This window comes from Dipodomys merriami, unplaced genomic scaffold (assembly GCF_024711535.1).
Source record: "Dipodomys merriami isolate MVZ:Mamm:240054 unplaced genomic scaffold, mDipMer1.0.p SCAF_29, whole genome shotgun sequence".
NCBI classification, from domain to species: domain Eukaryota; kingdom Metazoa; phylum Chordata; class Mammalia; order Rodentia; family Heteromyidae; genus Dipodomys; species Dipodomys merriami.
This window is the reverse complement of record NW_027204381.1, coordinates 4,949,840-4,974,037: the sequence shown is the minus strand read 5'-3', so window position 1 is coordinate 4,974,037 and position 24,198 is coordinate 4,949,840. Positions and strand designations below refer to the sequence as shown.

Genomic DNA, 24,198 nt, shown 5'->3' with positions numbered 1-24,198 from the left:
TGAACCTTGAGCAAAAAAAGTAAAGCGAGAATGAGAGGCACAAAGTTCAAGCTCTGGTACTGGCATAAGTAAATAAGTAATAAATAAATAAATAAGGAACTTAGCTCCAAATGACCTGGCCTAAGAATTGTGTTCTGTATCCAGCTTTCCCCTAGCCACATATAGGCCAAGCAAACTCTCAATGGCAGATTTCATTTTTGTGTCACATACTAGGAATAAAGCACATATATGCAAAAGTGTTTTGCTATTCAAAGTCCTTCTTGTCTGTGGTTCTTTTTTTTTTTTTTTTGGTCCAAGACTGGGACTCAAACTTGGTACCTGATGCTTCTGCTTATTGGCTAATGCTCTATCATCAGAGCCATGCCTCTAACCCCATGTGTTGTCAGTTCTACAGCTTTCCACTCTGCTCAAGATCCTGTCCTGGTAGAGAAGGGAAAGTCTGGACATCCTCTGTGAAAGGAAAAAAAAAATGGTTTATGAGAAATGACAAAAGCAAATGGAGCAGAGCAGCATCTGGTAGAATTGAGAGAATATACAGGATCCTCATCATCTGGTAGGATTAAGAGAATATACAGGATCCAGAAAACCAGGACTAGGTCGATCTCCTTACCTTATCCTGACAATTCCGACCTGCAGGCTTTATGGCTGTGAGGGGGATGGGAGAGAAAGCTCCTGCAGGCTGCAGCCCAAGCTCTTAACCTTTGAACAACAGGAAGAATCTTTCCCTAAAAGCCCCCTCTCTGCCTTGACTTTGAGGGAGAAACTTAGGAAGGGAGGTTGTAAAGTTGAAAGGTGCATTATTAGTATCAACCACATTTCAGAAAATGTAAACATTCCCTTTGTTTTTGTTTTCCTCTTTTGGGTTAGGGATCAAACCCAGGACTTGGTATACTGTGTCATTGAGTTACATCCCTAACTCTTGGTTCTTTGAGATAGGGTTCTTTGAGATAGGCTGGTCTTGATCTTCTGATCCTCCTGTTTCCATTACCTGGGTGCTGTTATTACAGTCCTGCATCACCAGGCCTAGATAAACTTTTTTATTTTTTGTTCTGCTCTTGGAGCTTGAGCTCAGGCCCTGGGTGCTGTCCCCGAACATTTTTCCCTCTCAGGCCTAGCATTCTACCACTTGAACCATAGCTCCTCTTCTAGCTTTTTGATGGTTAATTGGAGATAGAGTCTCTTGCACAGGCTGGCTTTGTACCATGATCCTCAGATCTCATCTCAGCTTCCTGAGTAGCTAGGATTACAAGCTAAGTCACCAGTGCCCAACAAACATCCTATATTTAAAAAATTAGTATTGCTATTATAAAGGTGATGTATGGAGGGGTTACAGCTATGTAAGTCAGGTAAAGAGTACATTTCTTTCTGGACAATGTCATCCAACATTTTAGAAGTCCAATGCACTATCCATTGTGCTACAGAGCATTCTATATTTTATAGACTTAATACCAACCTCTCACCCCCCAAATTCTGATGAAAACTAACAGCTGCTGCCAGAGGCTTCTTTTTATATAGCAACCCAAACAGGAAACAAAAAAAAAATCTCCATTTCCGAGTAAGAGCCATATTCCTACTCCTGGATCGTCTGTCCTTCAGTAAGTTCTGCCACTTGGGTATCGTTATGAACAAAGTGTGACTGTGAGAGTTTTGTTCTGCCCGGTGGGGAGTCGTGGAAACCAAGTGTCTACGGCAGGTGGCAGACTTGGCAGAGACACAAGCATATGGGTTCCCCCGCAGAAATAGATGTCACCATCTGGCACCCCAGCCCCTCAAATGACCTCTTCACCTCCCCATCTTACTTCTTCTCCAGGTTGAACACAGATGGCATTTAAGATACATTCATTTAACATTCTTTTTTTGTAATGACTCAGTCCTGGTTTTAAACGGAGATAAGAAGGTGACATGCATTGTCGGGGCTATCTGCCAAGGTAAAAAGTCAAAGAAGGAAGTCATTTTTTGAGGATAAACTTTCATGGATCTGACTGCTGGCATCGGGTCTGGGCTGAAAGGGAAACAAATAATAATCCCCAGCGAAGCTAAGCAGCAGGTTAGCTCTTGGAGAGCAAGCAAGATGGATTCCTTGAGGAGAGATGGCTGTGCAGACAGGTTTCCTGAAATCTTTTGTTGTTGTTTTGGTTTGTGTTTTGTTTTTCAGTTGAACTCACCGAGCCTTGTGCTTGCTAGGCAGGCTCTTTACCACTTGAACTACGCCCCTAGACCTTGGAGTCCTTCTTCTCAGCCCCTATATGACTTTTAATTCAGACTTATGGAAATAGAGTATCAAGTGGGTAGGTGATTAAATCTGTGCAAGATGTGAACGTAAACCCAAGACTGACTGTCACAGTTTGGGATAAGGTCAAGAATATCTTGTTGGAATGAAATCTTGAGTCTCAATGATTGTGAACTTTTAGACTCTAAGAGGTATGAACTTGGAGAACACAGAGCAAATGGGCTAAAGACATTCTCTTTTCAGTTTTATTTTATTTATTATTTTTGGTGTGCATGTGTGTCTGCGGGTGCTAGGATTTCCCTCTGGGCCTGAGTACTGTCCCTTAGCTTTTTCATTTAAGGCTGGTACTCTGTCACTTGAGCCACATCTCTGTTTCTGACATTTTGCTGGATAATTGGAGATAAGAGTCTGTCAGATTTGTCTGTCTGGGATACCTTTGAGCCATTATCCTCAGATCTCAGCATCCTGAGTAGCCAAGATTACAGGCATGAGCCAGAAGCACCTGCCTCTTTCACTTTTTCTTGTTGCTTAGTTCTGCTTGTTCAGTGGGATGCCCCACACTGATCCATCACATCTGTCATCCCTGACACCAGGCCTGGATTCCGATTGCAGGGTTGTCTTTCATCAAATTCATAATGAACCTGTGCCTGTTTGAGCTGGAACAACTCACCCCTGAAATGTCTAATAATATAAAATCTGGATCCCTCCCTACCCCACCCCAGACTGAGTATGTCTTTGCTGCAAGAATTGGTTGCTGTGTCTCTAGCCTCGCAAAGGTTTCTGGTTCACCCAGGGATGACCTGTGTATGAGTTATAGAACTCAGATCCACTGAACCTTTCCAGCCAGAATGGTGCTGGCCACTCCTGTCCCATTGTCCCTTTCCAACTATGCTGGACTTGCTGATGCCTGCTGTGCCACAGGGACACATTGGGACTGAATGAAACTCAGACTCTTCCAGCTTCTCTCTGAAAGCAGTGGGCTGGGCTGGCCTCTTAGTATCATTCCATTTAAAGACCAGAATCCTCATCCTGCTGATGGTCGAAGTCCTATCTTTCTCTCGTCTCCTCCAGATCCACGAGAAAGAGGAGGAAGAGTTCAATGAAAAGAGTGAAAATGATTCTGGCATCAACGAAGAACCCCTGCTCACAGCAGATCAGGTAAAGAGTATCTTTTTGAGTGCTTGAAAATTAAAGAAAAAGGGGCTGGGAAGGTGGCTCAGTGGTAGAGCGCTTGCCTTGCATGCTCGAGGCCCTGGGTTCGATTCCTCAGCACCACATAAGCAAAAAGAAAAAAGCCAGAAGTGGCGCTGTGGCTCAAGTGGTAGAGCGCTAGCCTTGAGCTGAAGAGCTGAGGGACAGCGCCCAGGCCCAGAGTTCAGGCCCCACGACCGGACCCAAAAAAAAAAGAAAGAAAGAAAATTAAAGAAAAGTTATCTTTAAGTAGTTTACAAAAGAATTGCCGTTGGGGCTGGGAAGGTGCTCAGTGGTAGAGCTCTTGCCTTGCATGCATGAGGCCCTGGGTTCGATTCCTCAGCACCACATAAGCAAAAAGAAAAAAGCCGGAAGTGGTGCAGTGGCTCAAGTGGTAGAGAGCTAACCTTGAGCTGAAGAGCTGAGGGACAGCGCCCAGGCCCAGAGTTCAGGCCCCACGACCGGACCCCCCTCCCTCAAAAATAAAAGAATTGGGCTGGGAAGGTGGCTCAGTGGTAGAGCGCTTGCCTTGCATGCACCAGGCCCTGGGTTCGATTCCTCAGCACCACATAAGCAAAAAGAAAAAAGCCGGAAGTGGCACTGTGGCTCAAGTGGTAGAGCGCTAGCCTTGAGCTGAAGAGCTGAGGGATAGCGCCCAGGCCCAGAGTTCAGGCCTCACGACCAGACCCAAAAAAATAAAAAAAAATAAAAAAAAAATAAAAGAATTGCCGTTTAACGAAGCAGTTTATGAATACAGTATATCTTGATCAATGTCATCCCTTTCAACATTCTCACCCATCCCTCCCCTACCCATCCCTTCCCTCACTCTTCTTAATTTAGGATATACATTAGATTCTTCTCCTCTCCATTCGTCCACCCCTTTCCCCTTAACCCCACCCCTTTCAAGTACCCACTTCCTGGTGTTTTATTTTGCTGAACTTTTCTAAGGCAAAGTTGAGTTCTCCTTTGAATCTAGTACATTTCAGTGAGTGCATTGGGACACTTGCATACCACCCAATGTATTTACTTACAAGTTTATAAGCTAAATCTAGCGAGTTCTTGAGAATTTTTGTTCTTTCAATAAAGAAAAAAGTATAAGAGAACATGCTGGCTACATTGTCAAGGACAGAAGAAAGATGCGTGTGCTCTTGTGGTGGCTATGCTGATGGCTCAAAATAGCTTTCTTTTGGAGGCAGTGTGGTATGTGGGGTTTGAACTTAGGGCTTTAAACTTTTCATGGCCGGCACTCTACCATTTGAGCCACACCTCTGCTTCTGGCCTTTTGCTGGTTAATTGGAGAGAAGAGTCTTAAAGATTTGTCTGTCTAAGCTGGGTTCAAACCTGATCCTCAGATTTCAACCTCTTGAGTAGGTAAGCCACCAGTGTCAGAAGCAATGTATCTTTTGATAAAAAGTTCAACTTTTCTTTATGCTACTGTTCCCACCTGCAGAAAACATGAAGATACTTCCTGATGCTTGGGTTGGTTTGAGGTCAGACTTTGATGACTGAGACAGGCCTAGTGTTTACTCCTGCTAAGTCTCTCACAACTCCTGGTACGTGGAGTCAGAACACTTAAAGGAACATCCCAAATACCTTTCTTCCAAAAATAGAAGCGATGGATTAGCCTTCTCTGTGTGTGTGATGCACATTTTTTCACATTTTCATGCAACAGTGAAAAATTTTAGCCTTCCAAAGTCAGTCTCAGAGTTACTTTTCTCCTTGAGAATATACAGTGTTTCACAGTTAAGATTAAATTAATTTAAATATTAGTTTAAGTCATTTTTTACTTAGTACAGATGTTGAATCTCTGGATTCCTGACTCAACTCAACTCTGTGTATATATGTGTGTGTGTGTGTGTGTGTGTGTGTGTGTGTGTGTGTGTGTGTGTGTGTGTGTGTGTGTGATGTGTGTGTGTGTGATGTGTGTGTATGTGTGTGTGTGATGTGTGTGTGTGTGTGTGTGTGTGTGTCTGTGTATAATGAGACTTGAATTCAGGTCTTCGAGCTCTCATTTAGCTTTCTTTTTGTTCAAGTTGGAGCTCTACCACTTGAGTCACAGCTCCACTTCTGGCTTTTTTGCTTGTTAATTAGAGGTAAGAGTCTAACCGACTTTTCTTCCAAGAATGAAAGATTTGAACTGTGATCCTTAGATCTTAGTCTCCTGAGTAGCTAGGATTGCAGGCCTAAGCTATCAGTACCCAGTACACACTCATTATTTACACAGAGGCTTGGTTTTCTATATTTTCTATGTGTGTAAGCAAGTAATATATACAATAGTTTGTCCTTAACCTTTTTGGCAGTTGCCTAACTTTGCCATCCATGTGTAGGAACTGTGCCCACTCCATCATTGAGATAAGAGCTGAGGTGTTTTCCCCCCCTTCTTTCCAGATCCCAGCTGCCCCCTCCCCCTCCCCCTCCCCCTCCTCCTCTTCCTCCTCCTCCTCCTCCTCCTCCTCTTCTTCTTCTTCCTCTTCTTCCTCTTCTTCTTCTTCTTCTTCTTCTTCTTCTTCTTCTTCTTCTTCTTCTTCTTCTTCTTCTTCTTCTTCTTCTTCTTCTTATCTTACAGTCTTTATTTTTACTTGTGGCTCAGCAGCACTCGTCTCTGTCCAGGTGAATTCTGAAGAAACACTCTTCTGCCCCATTTTGACTTGTTCTGAGAATACTTTTTTGTTTTTGTTTTCCAGTCACATGTATTGTGACAGCTAATGGAGTAGGTTTGGGGATGTTGTCAAGCAGATAAAATATTTTTCCCACTTAGAATAAAATGCTCAGCAAATTGAAGTAAATGCTCCCTTCCAATCAGCCCTGCCTTCATTTCCTGAAAGAGTAGTTTATTTCCAATAAAACATTCATCTAAATGGAGCTCTTGGAAGAGATTTCACATGAAGAGTGCTTTACATTAAAGAAAGAGTGTGTATAAGCCTTTGCTCAGGTCTATTTTTATTATTATTCAATATCTATTAAGAAATGGGTTGGGTGGGGTCAAGGGGAGGAGAGGAGATGAATGAAGAGAAGGGAGGAGAATGCAGTCAAGAATTTTGTATATCCAAACAAGACCACACTAAAGCTACCAGCACAACTATGTTTATTGCAGCATTATTTACCATAGCTAAGATATGGAACCAACCCAGAAGCCCCTCAGTAGATGAATGGATCAAGAAAATGTGGTATATATATACAATGGAATTCTATGCCTCCATCAGAAAGAATGACATTTCCCCATTTGTTAGGAAATGGAAAGGCTTGGAAAAAATTATATTAAGTGAAGTAAGCCAGGCCCAAAGAAACATAGGTCCCATGGTTTCCCTTATTTGCAATATCTAGTATAGGTATGAGTCAAGCGGAAAAGATCAGATAATGTGATGTTAGGAAAACGAACCCTTAAATATGTATTTTAATGTTTTCGTTTCTTTCATGCATGTGTTTCTAATGCATTTATAAGATTATTTCTTTGTTGCTTTGTATGTCCCTCCCCCACAGTGTAACCCCCGCTTTCACTTTATTTGATGTCAGTATAACATGTGGAGGAGAGGGGGACAAACAAGTCGTTTAAGGATTCAGGTGGACCTGTTGTAACAAGGAGAATTACAAAATGTCATGTCAAAGCAAGCTTTACAATGTCGGAGTGGGGGGGAAGGGCGGTATGATTGGGTTGGGTGGGGGGGAGGGGGGAGGCTGGGAAGGGAGGTGAAGGGTAAACAAAGGAGGAGGCTGCAATGCTTGGTAAGAAATGTATGCATTATCCTGCCAATGTAATTGTAACCCCTCTGTACAGTATGTTCTCAAATAAAATAAAATTAAAAAAAAAAAGAATTTTGTATATCCTACAAAATGAAGAAAAGTAAGGGAAGGGGCAGGTTGGGAAGGATGAGTGAAGAGGTTGAAAGAGGTGACGTTGATCAAGATGCATTGTAGGGGCTGAAGGCATGGCTCAGTTGGTAGAGCGCTAGCCAAGGAGCAAGAGCATCAAATACCTAGTCCAAGTCCTGGTCACAGATCTAAAAAAACAAGAAAGAAAAGATACACTTATATTCATAAACTGCTTTGTTGAATGGCAACTTTTATGCAACAATGTATAGACAATAAAAATTTTATTTAAAGAAATGGGCCAGGTGTCAGTGGCTCATTCAGGAGGCTGAGATTTGAGGATTGCAATTTGAAGCCAGTCCAGGCAGAAAAGTCCATGAGACTCTTACGAACTACTCAGAAAAAGTCGGAAGTGGCAATGTGGCTCACATGATAGAGCACTAGCTTTGAACCCAAAGAGGCTCAGGGACAACATCCAGGACCTAAATTCAAGCCCCAGGACTGGCATAAAAAAGGAACCCCACAAAAACAATGAAAGAAATGGTATTCCTCCAGGAATTTTACAGACAGCAAAATGAGACCTGTCCTTACCTGATTAAGACACAAGCCAGCATGCTCCTTCTAGCAAGGAACAGTTTGCATTTTCTTGTGCACTTTCCTCAGGTGATTGAGGAGATTGAGGAAATGATGCAGAATTCCCCAGATCCTGAGGAGGAAGAGGAAGTTCTGGAAGAGGATGATGGAGGAGAAACCTCATCCCAGGCAGACTCGGTGCTGCTGCAGGAGATGCAGGCCCTAACACAGACCTTCAACAACAACTGGTCCTATGAAGGTGAGGCTCCTTGAGTGGCAGGGCTTGCCAAAGATGATGTACTTATTCTCTTCCAGGCAACAAAAGGCTCACTGTCCTGGAGCAGACATTCATAGAGCAGACCGATGGGCAACACCTGCTCTACTTGGTATCTGCAGAGAAGCTATCTGTTTTATTTTGTGATGATCCTGGGGCTTGAATTCAGGGTTCTGGGCACTGAGCTTTTTAGCTCAAGGCTATCACTCTACCACTTGAACCACAGCTCCACTTCCTGTTTTCTGATGGATAGGTGGAGATCGAGTCTCAGGGACTTTCCTGCCCAGGCTGGCTGGCTTCAAACAATCCTTAGATCTCAGCCTTCTGAGTAACTAGGATTCCAGGCATGAGCCATGGGCACCCAGCAAGAACTTAACATTTTTGGCAAACAGACAAAAACACAAGACAACACACACACACACACACACACACACACACACACACACACCACACACATACACACACACACAGGAAAATTTAAAGGACAGAACAAACTAAACTAAAGAAAAAAAGACTAAAACAGAATAAATGGGAAAATCTGAGGGCTACTATCTAAAAGAAATGAGGGATACTATCATAAAATCAATGGAAAAAAATATGGGGTTGGGAATGTGGCTTAGTGGTAGAGTGCTTGTCTAGCCTGTATTAAGTCCTGGGTTCAATTCCTCAGCACCACATAAGCAGAAAAAGCTGGAAGTGGTGCTGTGGTTCAAATGGTAGAGCACTAGCCTTGAGCTGAAGAGCTGAGGGACAGCGCCCAAGCCAAGTTCAACAGACCAAAAAAAAAAAAATCAATGAAAAAATAGATGGTAATAATGATAGCTAATCATTCTAGAATGACCTGTCTTTATCAGATCCTATTTCAATCCTGTTTTATGTATAATCTCCCAACAACCACACACCAGCCCCACTGGGATGGCATTAACTGTCTTCCAGAGGCTAAGGGACTGGTCCAAAGCCATTGTTGGAGAAATTGAATAGAAAACAAAATCTTACCACCTCCCAGAAAAGCCTTACCACCAAGCTATTAAAGAAAGCAGCTGGGCTGGGACGGTGGCCCTGTGGTAGAGTGCTTGCCTTGCATGCATGAGGCCCTGGGTTCAATTCCTCAGCTCCATGTAAGCAGAAAAAGTCAAAAGTGGCACTGTGGCTCAAGTGGTAGAGTGCTAGCCTAGAGCTGAAGAGCTGAAGGATGGTGCCCAGGCCCAGAGTTCAGGCCCCACGACTGACAAAGAAATCTCACTGTCCCATAGCTAAATGAATTAGAACCCATTATGCTGAAGTAGGTTTGGCAATTTTGAGTCAGGTGGCTGACTTAGGCCCCTCTGCTTCTAGAACAGTGGGAGTTTAGGCCTCATCTTCTTGGGTGATTGTATTTCAAAGCAATGACTCCCAGGCCCCTAAGGAAACTTTCCTGAACCATGGAGACAGACCCTAGGAGGCATTTGAAAAGGACAAAGAAATTTTGAAAGAAAAAGGAGGTGGAAGACAGGCAAAGTCTCTCCTTCTTTCCCCTCTGCTCCCCTCCCCTCCCTTCCTCCCCTCCTTTCCCCTTCTCCCATCTCATCCTTCCCTCCTCTGCATTACTTTTCTCTCCCTGCTTCCTTCCTCCCTCCCTCCCCCTCCCTCCTTCCCCTCCCTCCCTCCCTCCCTCCCCCCTCCTTCCCTCCCTCCCTTTCTTCCTCCCTCCTTTCCTTCCTTCCTTCCTTCCTTCCTTCCTTCCTTCCTTCCTTCCTTCCTTCCTTCCTTCCTTCCTTCCTTCCTTCCTTCCTTCCTTCCTTCCTTCCTGGAGATCCAATCCAGGGCCTCACACATGTTAAATATACGTTCTGCCCCTGATCTGTTGCCACCCCCACTCCCAGTCCCCACCCCAGCCTTCTTCTCTTATCTTCAGTGGGGAGAGGCTAAATTCTCATTGTAAATCTGCATTTGCCCTTGAACCTCATAAACCCATCCTAAACCCAGAACCCTCTCCTGACAGAGATGTCCACTCCAGCATCCAGTCTCTTAGTCTCTGAAGCACAGTAAGTCAGCCTGCAAAGGAAGGGCTGGCTGGTGTGTGAAATGAAAAAAAAAAAAAAAAGAATCACAGCACAGGCAAAGGGAAAGTAGCAGGTCCATCCATCTGTAGGCAAGATGGCGCCTGTGCTGCAGGAGGGTCCTCCTGGGAGGGGCCCAGGTCGGGGATGGAGAGAAGGTGGGTGGGTCAGAGTAAACAGGTCCCAGGGCAGGTAAGAAGTGGCAGGACTCCTGCCTGACATCCTGAGAACAACTTCTAAAGGGCAGAGGCGGGAGATGGCTGCCTAGATGCTGCCTGGCTGAGTTCACTGCCACCCCATCAGGCCATTCTTGGCCACACAAAGGCCCCAAACATAGAAGTGTTTAGTGAAGGACTTGCTGGGAAGCAGAGTGAAATGGCAAATAAACAGAAGGAGGAGGAGAGCGCCAAGGAGCAAGACAAAAGGGAAGGCTGAACTGAGTCAGCCAACACCCAGGCAACGCAGGAATGGAGTGGGGTGGGGGTGTAGGGGGAAGGTAACAGATTCTAAGGTTAAAAAGAAAAAGACACTATTAATCAAAGGCAAACTTTCAAAGATGGTCTCTAAATCTCTTTTATTTACTTCACTAATATTTTGACTGGCTCATACTAATGGACCATATTTATACAGTCTGGCGAGGCATTTTAATATTTAACTGTGGAATGATCAGTTTAGGGTCAGTGATGCTGCTCTCGCCTCAGACACAGCATTTCTTTATCTTGGGGACTTTATTCCCCCCTCCCTCCAGAGAATTATAGACATGAATCATCACACCCAGCTTGTTAGTTGAGGTGTGTGTGGGGGGTCTAACCAACTTTTTGTCCAGGCTGGCCTTGAAGTATGAGCCTCCTGATCTCTGACTCTTGAGTAGCTAGAACCATAAGCTACCATGCCGGCCTGTCAGCTATATCTTATTTAGTTCTTGGGAGAGGGTTTGAACACAGGCTGTTTACACAATTAAAAAAATATTGGGGTTTACATTTTTTTCTCTGCCACTTGAGCCATGTCTCCAGCCCTTTTTGCCTTGGTTATGTTTTAGATAAGGTCTTCATTTTTGCAAGGACTGGCCTGGACTCTGATCCCCTTATTTATGCTTCCCACTGTAGCTGGGATGACAGGTGTGTGCTACCACATCCAGCTTTTCCAGATAAGATGGAATCTTGTGATTTTGTTGTTGTTGTTGTTTTTGGTCCAGGTTGGCCTAGAACCATAATCCTTCCAAACTTAGCCTCCCATGTAGCTGGGATGACAAGTGTGAGCCACCAAACCCTGCTTTTTTACCCATATTTTTCTCTACAGAGTCCACATGCTTTGTGGCGGGGGGCAGGAGGGGGACTGTTTCTTTTTCCTCTTCATGTGATCTCCTCTCCTGTATTTAATATGGGGCCTCTTCCTGTCCTATCCTTAAATTGTGGTCCTCTGGGGACCTCTAAGGAGTTGGAAGGGGTCCCTGTGAAAGCAACCTACCTCCCAAGGGCTCAGGCCTCTCTTTCCCTGCAGGGCTGAGGCACATGTCTGGGTCTGAGCTGGCTGAGCTGCTGGACCAGGTGGAGGGCGCCATCCGAGACTTCTCAGAGGAGCTGGTGCAGCAGCTAGCCCGCCGGGATGAGCTGGAGTTTGAGAAGGAAGTGAAGAACTCCTTCATCACGGTGCTCATTGAGGTTCAGAACAAGCAGAAGGAGCAGCGGGAACTGATGAAAAAGAGACGGAAAGAGAAAGGGCTGAGCCTGCAGAGCAGCCGAATAGAGAAGGGGAATCAGATGCCTCTCAAGGTATGCATAGAAGCAACCCAGTTGGAAGACTGGGCATAGGCAGCCTTCAGCTCCATTGCAGATCCCAACACCCACTCTTACTGAGCAACAAAACTGTGAGCAGAGGCCTGTGAGGGGCTGCGGGTCAGAACAAGGGGGAGGATAAGCATGTGTCTCCTGGATTGCTAGGTTTGGGGAAGTGAGGGAAGGCATCCAGAGTCTTTGGAGTTCTGCCACTGGCATGGGTTATGGTCCTGTTGCTTACCTTAGGATGTACTTAAGGTGTTTTGTAGAGTGTTTCTGGGGCTGAAAATAGCCAGACCATATTGGTCTGTTGACAGTATTCTCCAAACCAGTGGTTTGTAATGGGGGATATCTCAGTAGAATCAACTAAGGATCTGTGCCTGTCCCTGACCAGTTAAATGAAGACTATGACATGTGCATTTTAAAAACAAATAAGCAAACAAACTCCCCAGAAAAGAACAGTTGCTTTTATCTTATTTATTTATTTTTTTTGTGCCAAGCCTAGGGATTGAATTCAGGGCCTGGGTGCTGTCCTGGAGTTCTTTTTTGCTCCAGGCTACCACTTCGCACTCTTTAGTGGTTAATTGGGGATAAGAGTCTCACAGACTTTCCTGGTCCCAGCTGGCTTCGAACCTTCATACTCATATCTCAGGCTCCTGAGTAGCTAAGATTATAGGCATGAGCCACCAGTGCCTAACAAGGACAATTGCTTTAAACCTCTCTTGTCTGTTGGCTAAATTGCATGTAAGCCAAGGAAGGCAAGGTAGGCCAAGGTCTTACATTGACTCTGGTTACCATGGAGCATTTATCGGATGTGACATGGTAGCTATGGGTCTGGGTACTTGAGTAAGGGCACAGAAGTCCCTGGGGTGTTGGCTTTGGAACAGGGAGTCTTTGCCCTCCTGAGCGTCTCTCTCCTGCAGCGCTTCAGCATGGAGGGTATCTCCAACATCCTGCAAAGTGGCATCCGCCAGACTTTTGGCTCCTCAGGAACCGACAAACAGGTAGGCCTGAACAGTTGCGTTTTTCCTCTCTCCCTCCCTCCTCTATGATCTCACAACCCAGTCTTCCCAACCATGTGGGTGTGTGGGGTGCCAACAGAAACATTATAGCATTTGGGCAAAAAGGACTCTGACGTGTCCTCCCACTGTTAAAGAAGAAAGTGCTTTCCCAAAGTGATTTTTTTTAAGATCCTGTATTCTAGGATATGAACAAAACTTCAAACCCAACACTAATATCTATTAATTAAGTTGCATTGAAAGGAACTTATAGCTGGGCACTGGTGGCTCACACCTGTAATCCTAGCTACACAGGAGCCTGAGATCTGAGGACTGTGGTTCAAAGCTAGCCTGGACAGGAAAGTCTATGAGACTTCCACATAACCAGCACAAAACTGGAAGTGGCTCTGTGGCTCAAAATGGTAGAGAACTAGCCTCGAGCAAAGAGCTCAGGGACAGCACCCAGGCCCCGAGTTCAAGCCCCACTACCAACAGAGAATAAAAAGGGTAGGGGGAGACCTATTTCATGGCTGAGCCTATCTGAAAGTTTAATTAACTCTATGGCATTTGACCTCTGGCTGGGCCAATGCCCTCCATACTGCATCTTTAGCAGCCTGGCTCAGATTGTACCCCACAGCATGGCATCTCCTTGTTGGCTCCATTTTGTTAATAACTTGCCTACTGTATCAGTCAGCTTTGCATTGTTAAAGTAAGTTTCCTGAGGCCATTAACTTTATAAAAGTAAAGTTTTATTTAGTTTATAGTTTTCAAGGTTTAAGTGCAAGATTAGATGCCCTTATTGGTTTGACCCCTGCTAGAGGTGGCACATCATGGTAGAAGTATACATAGGAGCAAACAGTCCCATCTCGAGCCTGGAAAGAGAAAGAGAGCGCTCTTCTCACTTCTTTTGAGGAACGCCCCCCCATGACCTAAACCTTCCATTAGGCCTTGCCTCCTTGAAAGTTCACAGTACAAATGCAACTATGGTATTCAATATGTACTATATAAGAAATGAACTATGCTACTTGTGGGCAAGGCCGGAGGTTAGGGGAGAATGGAGGAAAGCAAAGGAAGGGATAACATTGTCCAAGAAGAATTATACTCATTTCCTGCCTTTATGGAATTGTAATCCCTCTGTACAACACCTTAATAATAACAATACAATGATACAAATTTACAAAACTGCCTGCAATATCTCCTAATAGCACAATCTTGGAGACCAAGCCTTTACAAATGTATCTCTGGGAGACGTTCAAATTACACACCAACAGTAGCCTTGCAAAGTGACTTCATTTCTGGATGTTAGGAAAGAGTTCAAATGAATGCTATGTTATATCACTAGATCTTTAGGTACAAGGCAAAAAGCCCTGGTCCCTACCCGTTGGGGTACAAGTCCAATAGACTTGGTGGTGTCAGCGGACAAGTTTAAACCTGTACAATAAATACTCATGAAACGGCTGTGACTTTTAAATGCTTGTGCTGAATCCTATGTGTTAGAATTCTACACTGGCACCATGGGGAAACTTTTGGACTGTGTAATTAGCTTCACAGCAGTGAGATAAGGCTCAGCGTGGTGAGGCAGGTTCCCAAGGCCTCACTGCCAGCAGCAGGGCCAGGACCACAAGGCAAAGCTTCTCAACCTCGCACTGACCACTTTAGGCAACCTTAGGGCCTGTCAAAGTCTCTGGTGGAAGGTCCCCCGCCCATCCTCCAATGTTGGCTTTGTTGCAGGAGCATCTGACATCCAGCAGAGGGAGTAAATCCAACATCCAAGACCTTGGGTGGGGTTGATACATCATTTTTGACAAAAGAGAAGGAATTCTTTCTCAATTTTAAACAACAACAACAAAATCCTTGGGGAATATTGGCTGCTGCTCTAGGCCTGAAGGGGGACAAAGCTCCCCTGGTTTCCAAGATAACTTAGAAGTTTATAGTGCAGGAAGAATGTAGCTGCTGAGACGGAGCAAAGTTTTTCCTGGTTAATACGGGGAAAGTCTTATTTTTGAGAGACAGCCCCCAGGAGTTGGGGGATGAAATAGAGTTCTGAAATAGCAGTTTGCCACTGACCTTGAGTGTTGTCAGAAAGGTCGAGTTTGAGAGTGTTTTGTTTCTTTGTGTCTTAGAGTACTGTGCCCATGCAACTTGTCCACTGTCCTTAACCCATTGAGGGACCATGTCTCAGGGGCCAAATGCTTGTTTGTCTTGCAGTATCTGAACACAGTCATCCCTTATGAGAAGAAATCATCTCCTCCTTCCGTGGAAGACCTGCAGATGCTGACAAACAGTGAGTTCCTCCTTCCAAACCTTAGAGGCTCCTTGTTTCCCTCCTCCTGACTGCATGGGGCACGCCAGTATCTCAGGCTGGAGATTTCCTAGGTCAAAATATGCCCTGTATTGTGAGGACACATCCTCCTAGCCAGGGTACAAGTAAAACTCTCCAGTGGTACACACCCAGAGCTCCTCTCCTCTCCTCGCCTCTCCCCTCCCCTCCCCTCCGCTCTCCTCCTCTCCCATCCTCTCCTCTCCCCTCCCCTCCCCTCCCTTCCCTTCCTCTCCTCTCCCTTCCCCTTCCTTCCCCTTCCTCTTATTTTCTCCTCCTCTCCTCCCTTCCCCTGTCCTCCCCTCTCCCCTCCCCTCCTTTCTGCTCCTCTCCCCTCCCCTTTCTGTTCCTCTCCCCTTCCTTTCCTTTTCTCCTCTCCTTTTCTCCTCTCCTTTTCTCTCTTCTCTTCCTTCCCTCCCTCCCTCCCTCCCTCCTTTCCTTCCTTCCTTCCTTCCTTCCTCTTCTTTCCTTCTTTCCTTCCTTCCTTCCTCTTCTTTTCTTCCTTCCTTCCTTCCTTCCTTCCTTCCTTCCTTCCTACCTCTTCCTTCCTTCCTTCCTTCCTTCCTTCCTTCCTTCCTTCCTTCCTTCCTTCCTTCCTTCCTACCTACCTTCCTTCCTTCCTTCCTCTTCTTTTCTTCCTTCCTTCCCTTTCTGCCAGTACTGGGGCTTGAACTCAGGGCCAGAACACTTTCCCTTAACTTTTTGCTCAACTTTGGCATTCTACCATTTGAGCCACAGCTCCACTTTTGACTTTTTGCAGGCTCATTGTAGGTAAGAGTTTCATGGATTTTTCTGCCTGGACTGGTTTCTAACTTCAGTTCTCAGATCTCAGCCTCCTGAAGAGCTAGGATTACAAGTGTGAGCTACTGTCCAACTTTCTTTCTTTTTTTCCCTCTGGTTCTTTCAGTAAGCAAGAGACCTGCTTGGGCCGCGGGAGGGGAGCTGGGGGGAGGGTGTGAAGTGGGGGTGAGGGAGACTTTTGTGTTCCTGATTGTTCTCCAGGTGTCCTCTTCTCTGTCTTTCTGGTTCCCTCCTGCACTTGCCTGAGCCATACCTGGGCGCCTTAGCAAGGAGCTGGTCTCAGGCCTCATTGTACTTGTGTGTGTGTGTGTGTGTGTGTGTGCGTGCACGCGCGAGCCTGTTCTGGGTTTGAACTCAGGGCCTGGGTGCTGTCCCTCAGCTTTTTTTGCTCAAGACTAGCACTCTATCATTTAAACCACAGCTCTACTTCTGGCTTTTTGGTGGTTAATTGGAGATTAGAGTCTCACAGTCTTTCTGCCCAGGCTGACTTTTACTTGTGATCCTGTCCTCAGATCTTAGCTAGGATTTCAGGCCTGAGGCACCAGTGCCCATCTGTGATTGCACATTTAAGAAGCAAGGTTTCTTTCTTTCTTTTTTTTTTTTTTTTTTTTTTGGGTCCGGTCATGGGGCCTAAACTCTGGGCTTGGGCGCTGTCCCTCAGCTCTTCAGCTCAAGGCTAGCACTCTACCACTTGAGCCACAGCGCCACTTCTGGCTTTTTTCTTTTTGCTTATGTGGTGCTAAGGAATCGAACCCAGGGCCTTGAGCATGCAAGGCAAGCACTCTACTACTGAGCCACCTTCCCAACCCACAAGAAGCAAGGTTTCTTGGGCAAAGTAAGGAGTAAGGCTGATGGGGAAGAATAAAGTCCATTTTTCCTTCCAGGAATTGATTGCTTCCTCTCCTCTGCTTTGGCTCTATTGTCTTATAGTATAATAACATTCTGAGCTATGGGGGGGGGGGAACAGTTATAATGAGTTTTGTAGGCAAAATCTCTTTGTCTATATTTATATATATACATATCTATGCATGTCTGTACATATATGTATATCGATGTATGTGTATATATATGTGTGTGTATACACACACGCGTGCACACACACACACACACACAAACACACATCAGACTATATCTCCCAAGGGACCAGGGCACTTGGTGTCAGCTTGGCTCTCTTAGGAAGAGAAAAATCCTAGGAGACAATGTGATGACAGGCTCAGAGATGTGAAAGAAGTCACATTTCCCTGGCAACTATGCATGCAGACTGATGGCTGCCTTGGAGTGAATGGGCCAGTGTGTGTGGGGGGGGAGGCGGGTACGGACACACCAGAGGAAGGGAGAGGAAGACATACTTCCTGGACCCTGGGCTAAAAGTGACCAATATCTCCAGTAAAAAAAAAAAATCAATTTGGAGAATGAGAGTAGGAGACTGTGGCAAATGGAAATTCTCTTTGTATCCACAGATACTGTGTCCTTGAGAATCGGGAATTTTAAATTCAAAACATTGACTTGCTTTTAACTCATTTTTAAACTCCTGCATTTGCATAAATATGCACTAAGATTTTTTTTCTTAAAGGGAACAGACAGAAATGTATTTGTAGCACTAGGGATGCAGCTCAATGATGGAGTATTTGCCTCACAGGAGATAGGCCTTGAGTTCAAGTCCTAACATCGTTTAAATATGTGTGTGTGTGTGTGTGTGTGTGTGTGTGTGTATGTGTGTGTATCTTGTATGGCTTGAACTCAGGGCCTGGGTACTGTCCCTGAGCTTCTTTTGTTCAGGGCTAGTACTCTACCACATGAGCTACAGTAGCCCTTCTGACTTTTTCTGTTTATGTGGTACTGAGGAATCGAGCCCAGGGCTTCATGAATGCTAGGAAAGCACTCTACCACTAAGCCACATTCCCAGCCCCAGATGTGAAGTCTTAAAGCAGAGAATAACTAGTTGTTTATTGTAGCTGCCCATCCAAGAATTGCGTGACATTTTCTTTTCATTGTGGTTAAGAAACCACAGTAAGTAGGTTTGTTTACATTTTTTGAAGTTCTTTTAGTAATTCCACCTAATATATCCATCATTAGACTACTTTTGATATGTGGAAAGTGAACATAATTACTCGATAATAATTATGTTAGTCTTATACACTGAGAAAACCAATGGTTTATTTTGGCCCATAGTTTTAGAAGTTTTAGTCCATGGTTTCTTGACTTGTTTCTGGGCCTGCAGTGAGGTGAGAGCATCATCGCCATGAAGCAGCAGAGTGGTCAGGAAGCAGAGAGAAAAGGGGTGGAGAGGGAGATAGATAGAGATTGTCTGTCTATCTATCTATCTGTCTGTCTATCTATCTATCTATCTATCTATCTATCTATCTATCTATCTATCTATCTATCTATCTACTATCTATCTATCTATCCATCTATCTATCTATCTGGAGCATGCCTTCAATAACTCTACCCTCAACTAGTTCTTACCTCCTAAATTTCCATCACCTCTCAAAAAGCTCATCACATTATGAACTCATCAATGGGCTGGTCCATTTGGTGAGGTCAGAGCCGTCATGAGCCAATCACTTCCTCAAACAAAGCCTTGCCTCTCAACATTTCTGCACTGGGGAACCAAGCCTTCAATACCTGGACCTTCAGGAAGACATTTCAGATCCAAACTAGTTTAGTGTGTTACCCATAATATTTTCTATCTTTTCTAGATAGTCATAATTAAACCAGCTATAAAATTTCGTATTTAAGTCCCACCAGTTGACATTTTGTTAATGTTTTTATGGCTGTCTCTTTTATTAAATGGATATATCACATTCCAATATTTTATACCTCTTAAAAGAAAGATTTCCAACTTCTCTCTTCTCTGAATACCAATTCTCTTATAGATTATAAGAGCTTTTTTTTGGTAGATTCTTACATGGACAATGTCTCCTCTGTCTCCCCTATGTCCTTCAATTAAGGGCAGCAGACAAAAATGCATTTGTAAAGCTCCTTTGACTGGGTAACTCAGATAAAATTTGGAATTTGGAGGAAAACCTAGAACCATATTGGCTGGATGTCATTATTGCTCTTTTACTGCAGTCTTCTGGGTGGCATTTAGTGTCTGAGGTTCCATTGCAAATCTCCTGCATGTCTAGAAATACAGAAAAAAAAAGAAACAAGGACCCTCAGCTCCCAGTTGAGTTGAAGTGAACATTTTTCTAAAAAATATAGAAGAAATAAAAAGAGCAATAGTATGGTTTTGAGCTTTCTTTTTCTGAACCTAGTCAATGAGTCAGGCCCATCAGTGAACTCTGTTCCTTGCCCACTCCTGATTTGTGGCTTCAGGTTTCATTGCCCTGCCTTGAAATCAGGGAAGCTGATCAGTAGAGTTCAAGGACATGGAAATGGACTTGGAAACCTACTGTTGTCATGGTTGTTTCCTGACTCTAGCTGATCCTTTTTCTTTCCTCATTGAGAAGAGTCAGACAGCAGAGAAAGAAGTCACAGGGAGAATACACCCTGTGGTCTCACACTCAGAGATAAGCACATGTACTGTTCTCTACACTCTTCTGTTTATTCTGCGCATTTCTATTTACTTCATTATTCTACATGTATCTATTTCTTGTAACATTTATATGTGTTTTGCAATGTTCTTCTTCATTGATAAGGACATTTTGTGCATACAATCTTTCTCCTTTTCTTTTCCCTTCCTTCTTTCCTTCCTTCCTGCCTTCCTGCCTTCCTGCCTTCCTGCCTTCCCTTCCCTTCCCTTCCTTCCCTTCCCCCTTCAGCTCAAAGCTAGCAGTCTGCCACTTGAGCCACAGCCCACTTCCAGTCTTCTGGTGGTTTATTGGAGATAAGAGTTCACAGCCTTTCTTGCCTGGGCTGGCTTTGAACCATGGTCCTCAGCTCTCAGCCTCCTGAGTAGCTAGGATTACAGGTGTGAGCTACCTGAGCTCGGCTATAAAAAGCCTCTTGAAAAAGCCTTTAAGAGTCAAAAGCTTCCCTGTTGTTTGATTCATGTGTAAATGGCATGTCTGTGAACTCCAGAGAGAATCCATAAATCTTCACAAACTCCAGCTGTCTAATGGACACAAAACAGAAAAAAAGTATTTAACTTGTTATTTGCTACCATCAAATTGGAAAAGAAGATGATTGTTTATGTGAAAAGAATGTCTTTAAAACACTATTACAGGGGCTGGGAAGGTAGCTCAGTGGTAGAGTGCTTGCCTTGCATGCATGAGGCCCTGGGTTCGATTCCTCAGCACCACATAAGCAAAAAGAAAAAAGCCAGAAGTGGCGCTGTGGCTCAAGTGGTAGAGCGCTAGCCTTGAGCTGAAGAGCTGAGGGATAGCGCCCAAGCCCAGAGTTCAGGCCCCACGACTGGACCCCCCAAAAAAACAAAAAAAAACCTCATTATTACAGGTGATTCAGTAGTGTGACAATTTTTTTATTAGTGTATTAGTTGTACAAAAGCATGGTTCACTGTGATATTCCCATACACATCTACATTTTATCATAGTCTCACCTTCTTTATCATTCTCCCTTAACACCCTCTATACCTGTCAGTTTTTATTAATATTTAGATCAACTATATTGAAAAGCTGATTTGTTTGGTTTGGTTTGGTTTGGTTGGTTGTGGGGCTTGAACTCTGGGCTTGGGCACTGTCCCTGAGCTCTTCAGATCAAGGCTAGCACTCTTCCACTTGAGCCACAGCGCCACTTCTGGTTTTCTGTGGTTGATTGAAGATAAAAGTCTCATAGACTTTTCTGCCTGGGCTGGCTTTGAACCATGATCCTCAGATCTTAGCCTCTTGAGTAGCTAGGATTACAGGCATGAGCCACTGGCGCCTAGCAACTGATTCTTTTTTTGAACAATTGCTTTATTCTTACAATTATTAAAGATATATACTTAGTGGATGGTATGGAAATTATGGAAGTCATCAGTCAGGCTGCTTTCCCAGAGACAATCCTGGCTGTTCTTGAAACAGATTCTAGAGGTCAAATGAGTAATTTCCCAGTTGGGTGGGGGTGGGAGTGGTGGAGGGCATGTTTGGCTCTGGAAGCAACTTTGTATCCTTGATGATGTCTCTGCTTCTCTCTCTCTCTCTCTCTCTCTCTCTCTCTCTCTCTCTCTCTCTCTCTCTCTCTCTCTCTCTCTCTCTCTCTCTCTCTCCCCCCCCCCCAGTTCTTTTCGCCATGAAGGAGGATAATGAGAAGGTGCCTACTTTGCTAACGGACTACATTTTAAAAGGTAAGAGCCGCAGTCACCTCCTGAACAGAAGTGATGAGCTACGGAGCCTGCTCTGAAGGCCTAGCAGGCATCTATGTAGACAGACCCAGCAGGGCCCTAGGTGAACACTGAGGGGCCTTCATGGTAGTGGGTGCTGCTAGAACCCCTGCAAAAATGGTTCCATCACTTATTCCTAGAAATATGTTTGTTGGGGAAATTAGAAGATTTGTCCTGTAGAATTTCCTCATTTTGGATTTTTTTTTCTAAATTCATCTCCATGTTATACTTTAATATGTTTATTTATTTCCTCTAGGCTCTAGAATGAGAGGTCTGAGCAGCTTCAGCCTTAGACCTTTTGTTTTGTTTTATTATTTTTACAGTGCTGGGGGTTAATTAAACCCAGAGCATCAAGCATGCTAGGCAAGTGTTCTACCACTGAGCTAGTCCTAGCCTTATATCTTCTGATAATCACTGTTATGTGTGGTTCTAGACATCCATCCCGAGACACATACTCTCTGCTTCTCTTTCTTTTCAGATGTCAGTAGACATAGAAGATCATTCATGGTCTAAATCCATTGTTGGATTTGTTTTTGCTCTCGGTGCACACACACACTTTGTATAGTTTCAGATTGGTGGAACATAAATAAAACCCTGAGCTTCTTTCTGTAAGAGCCAGAAAGATTAATCTTATAGTCTAGTAGTTAAATTTTGGGGAGGAATGTGTGACCCAAAGGTTTCTAAAATGAATGGTAAATTTTTCTGAGGAGGCTTATAGAATGGTATGTATAACTTTGATGGTCTGAGGGCTAGCTTTTTACCCTTGTCAATCCACTAAAATGATCACGTTCTATGTCTCTCAGAAACCCTGTAGGGTAGACATTGGTACATTTTGTTTCATGAAAGAAGAAACAGTGTGGCTAGGTAAGAGCATTTTCCTAAGTTACAGAGCTTGTGAGAGGAGGATCAAGGTGTGTGTGTGTGTGTGTGTGTGTGTGTGTGTGTGTGTGTGTGTGTGTGTTGGTATTGGAACTTGAACTCAGAACCTAGGTGCTGTCCTTTAGCTTTTTTTTGCTCAAAGCTGGCACTCTCATTTGAGCCACAGCTCCATTTCTGGCTTTACTGGTGGTTAATTAGAGATTTAAAAAAAAGTTTTATAGACTTTCCTTCCCAGGCTACTTTTGAACCTTGATCCTCAGATCTCAGCCTGCTGAATAGCTAGGATGACAGAGTGAGTCACCAGAGCCTGGACAGGATCCTGGATTTAGACCCAGGCAGGTGGTTCCTAGAGACTATATGCTTAATCATGACGTCACAGCAGAAAGAGAGCTGTCATTGTCTCTTCCTGCTCTTGGTAGAACGATGATACAGGACTTCAACTACTGCCCAATCCTGGGAGATTGTTCTCTGCTCAGGAGCTGCCCTGTGACTATGTGACCTGTGACCTCTTCCTCTTCTCGTTTCAGTGCTCTGTCCTACCTAACTTTGCCTTTGGAGCAGCCTGGCTGCAGGAGGTCACTGAGCAAGAGTCATTCCATCACAGGGATTGCATGACATCACGTAACCTCCGATATGTATTTAAACATGTATAGCTTAACTTGGATTAAACACGAGCAATCGCGGGCGGGGTCCTTTGCTGTCGGCTTCTAGTGCTAGTAATCATTGGATGCATGATCAGGGCGCAGGGCCGGTGATGCTCGCTGCCTCTTCTCCAGCTGTGTCCGGGAAGGCTGGTGTCCTCACCGCTCATTCTGTAGTCTGGCTCCGGCCCTCAAAAACAAAAACCAAAACAGCTTATACTCTTAAGACTAATTTTGAAATAAACCTTCATTTAATTAATATTCTTCATTGCTTTGGAGTCTGGCATCTGTCGGCCCTCTGCTTCACACTCTGTAGAGAAAACACACGTGACTGCTTTCACGTGCTCTCCTATGGCCCTACCCTTGGTGGGTCATGGCGGGTGGTAGGGCTATGTATGTGGAAGGCCATATGCAGGCTCCTAGGTTCTTACTGCTTGGCCATATTAAAGGGAATGCCATGGAGAAGCCAGACAGATGCAGTGCCTCGTGTGGGAATAGGCAGGTTGGTTCCTGAAGGCTTTGAGGAACCAGGGCTCTGTTGAACTCGCCCAAGATGGCTTCGTTCCTGTGCTGGGACACTACTTTGCTTTCTCTGTGCGCAGTGACCCCTGGGAACAGGGCCCTGGAACTTTACATGTCCTTCCTGCCTTTCCTGCTGCCCTAATGTTATAGTAATGCGAACTCCTACATGTAGTTTCTGGCACTGACAGCTGGCAGCTGCCGGTCTCCACACACTAGCATATTGCAGATGCTTCTCTGCTTCGTTACATTCCAAATTCTGTTGGTTCCTGTGTTCTGGTTTGAAAGATGTTAACCTGGCCAATTTCCTTACTTCCGCTCCTAAAACAAAACCCAGTTTGGGTCCATTGTTACAAGACCACCATTGCTCTCTCTCTCTCTCTCTCTCTCTCTCTCTCTCTCTCTCTCTCTCTCTCTCTCTCTCTCTCTCTCTCTTGCCAGCCCCAAAGCCTGGGCACTGTCCCTGAGCTTCTTTTGCTCAAGGCTAGCACTCTACGACTTGGGCTACAGTGCCATTTCTGGCTTTTTCTGTGTATGTGGTACCGAGGAATCAAACCCAGGGCTTCATGCATGCTAGGCAAGCACTCTACCACTGAGCCACATTCCTAGCCCAGGTCTCATCTCTTTTTACACGGTGTCTCATCATGGCCATCAAATACCATGAGTAGTTACTGGTATTAGAATTTTTCCCATAGAAGGAATCAAAAGACACAGAGAGATGTATCAAAATGAGCTGATGGTTCGTGCCTGTACTCCTAGTTACTTAGAAGCCTGAGACCTGGAGGATCATGGTTTGAAGCCAGCCCAGGCAGAAAAGTCCACAAGACTCTATCTTCAATCAAACAGCAAAATGCTAGACTGGGGGCAAGGTTCAAATAGTAGAGCACC

General features: G+C 44.6%; 1 protein-coding gene across 3 annotated transcripts in view; it reads left to right on the top strand.

The window, feature by feature from the left end:
- LOC138838848 (fasciculation and elongation protein zeta-1) overlaps window positions 1-23,059 on the top strand; it is a 51,016-nt gene extending 27,957 nt beyond the window's left edge. For all 3 annotated transcript variants that reach the window (XM_070038244.1, XM_070038245.1, XM_070038242.1), the window contains exons 4-10: window positions 3,302-3,388; window positions 7,892-8,060; window positions 11,615-11,886; window positions 12,813-12,893; window positions 15,096-15,171; window positions 21,170-21,235; window positions 22,678-23,059. In XM_070038244.1, the coding sequence (XP_069894345.1) occupies window positions 3,302-3,388; window positions 7,892-8,060; window positions 11,615-11,886; window positions 12,813-12,893; window positions 15,096-15,171; window positions 21,170-21,235; window positions 22,678-22,694 (768 nt within the window). In that variant the 3' untranslated portion in view covers window positions 22,695-23,059. The remainder of the gene's footprint in view (window positions 1-3,301; window positions 3,389-7,891; window positions 8,061-11,614; window positions 11,887-12,812; window positions 12,894-15,095; window positions 15,172-21,169; window positions 21,236-22,677) is intronic.
- The last annotated feature ends 1,139 nt before the right edge of the window (window positions 23,060-24,198 follow it).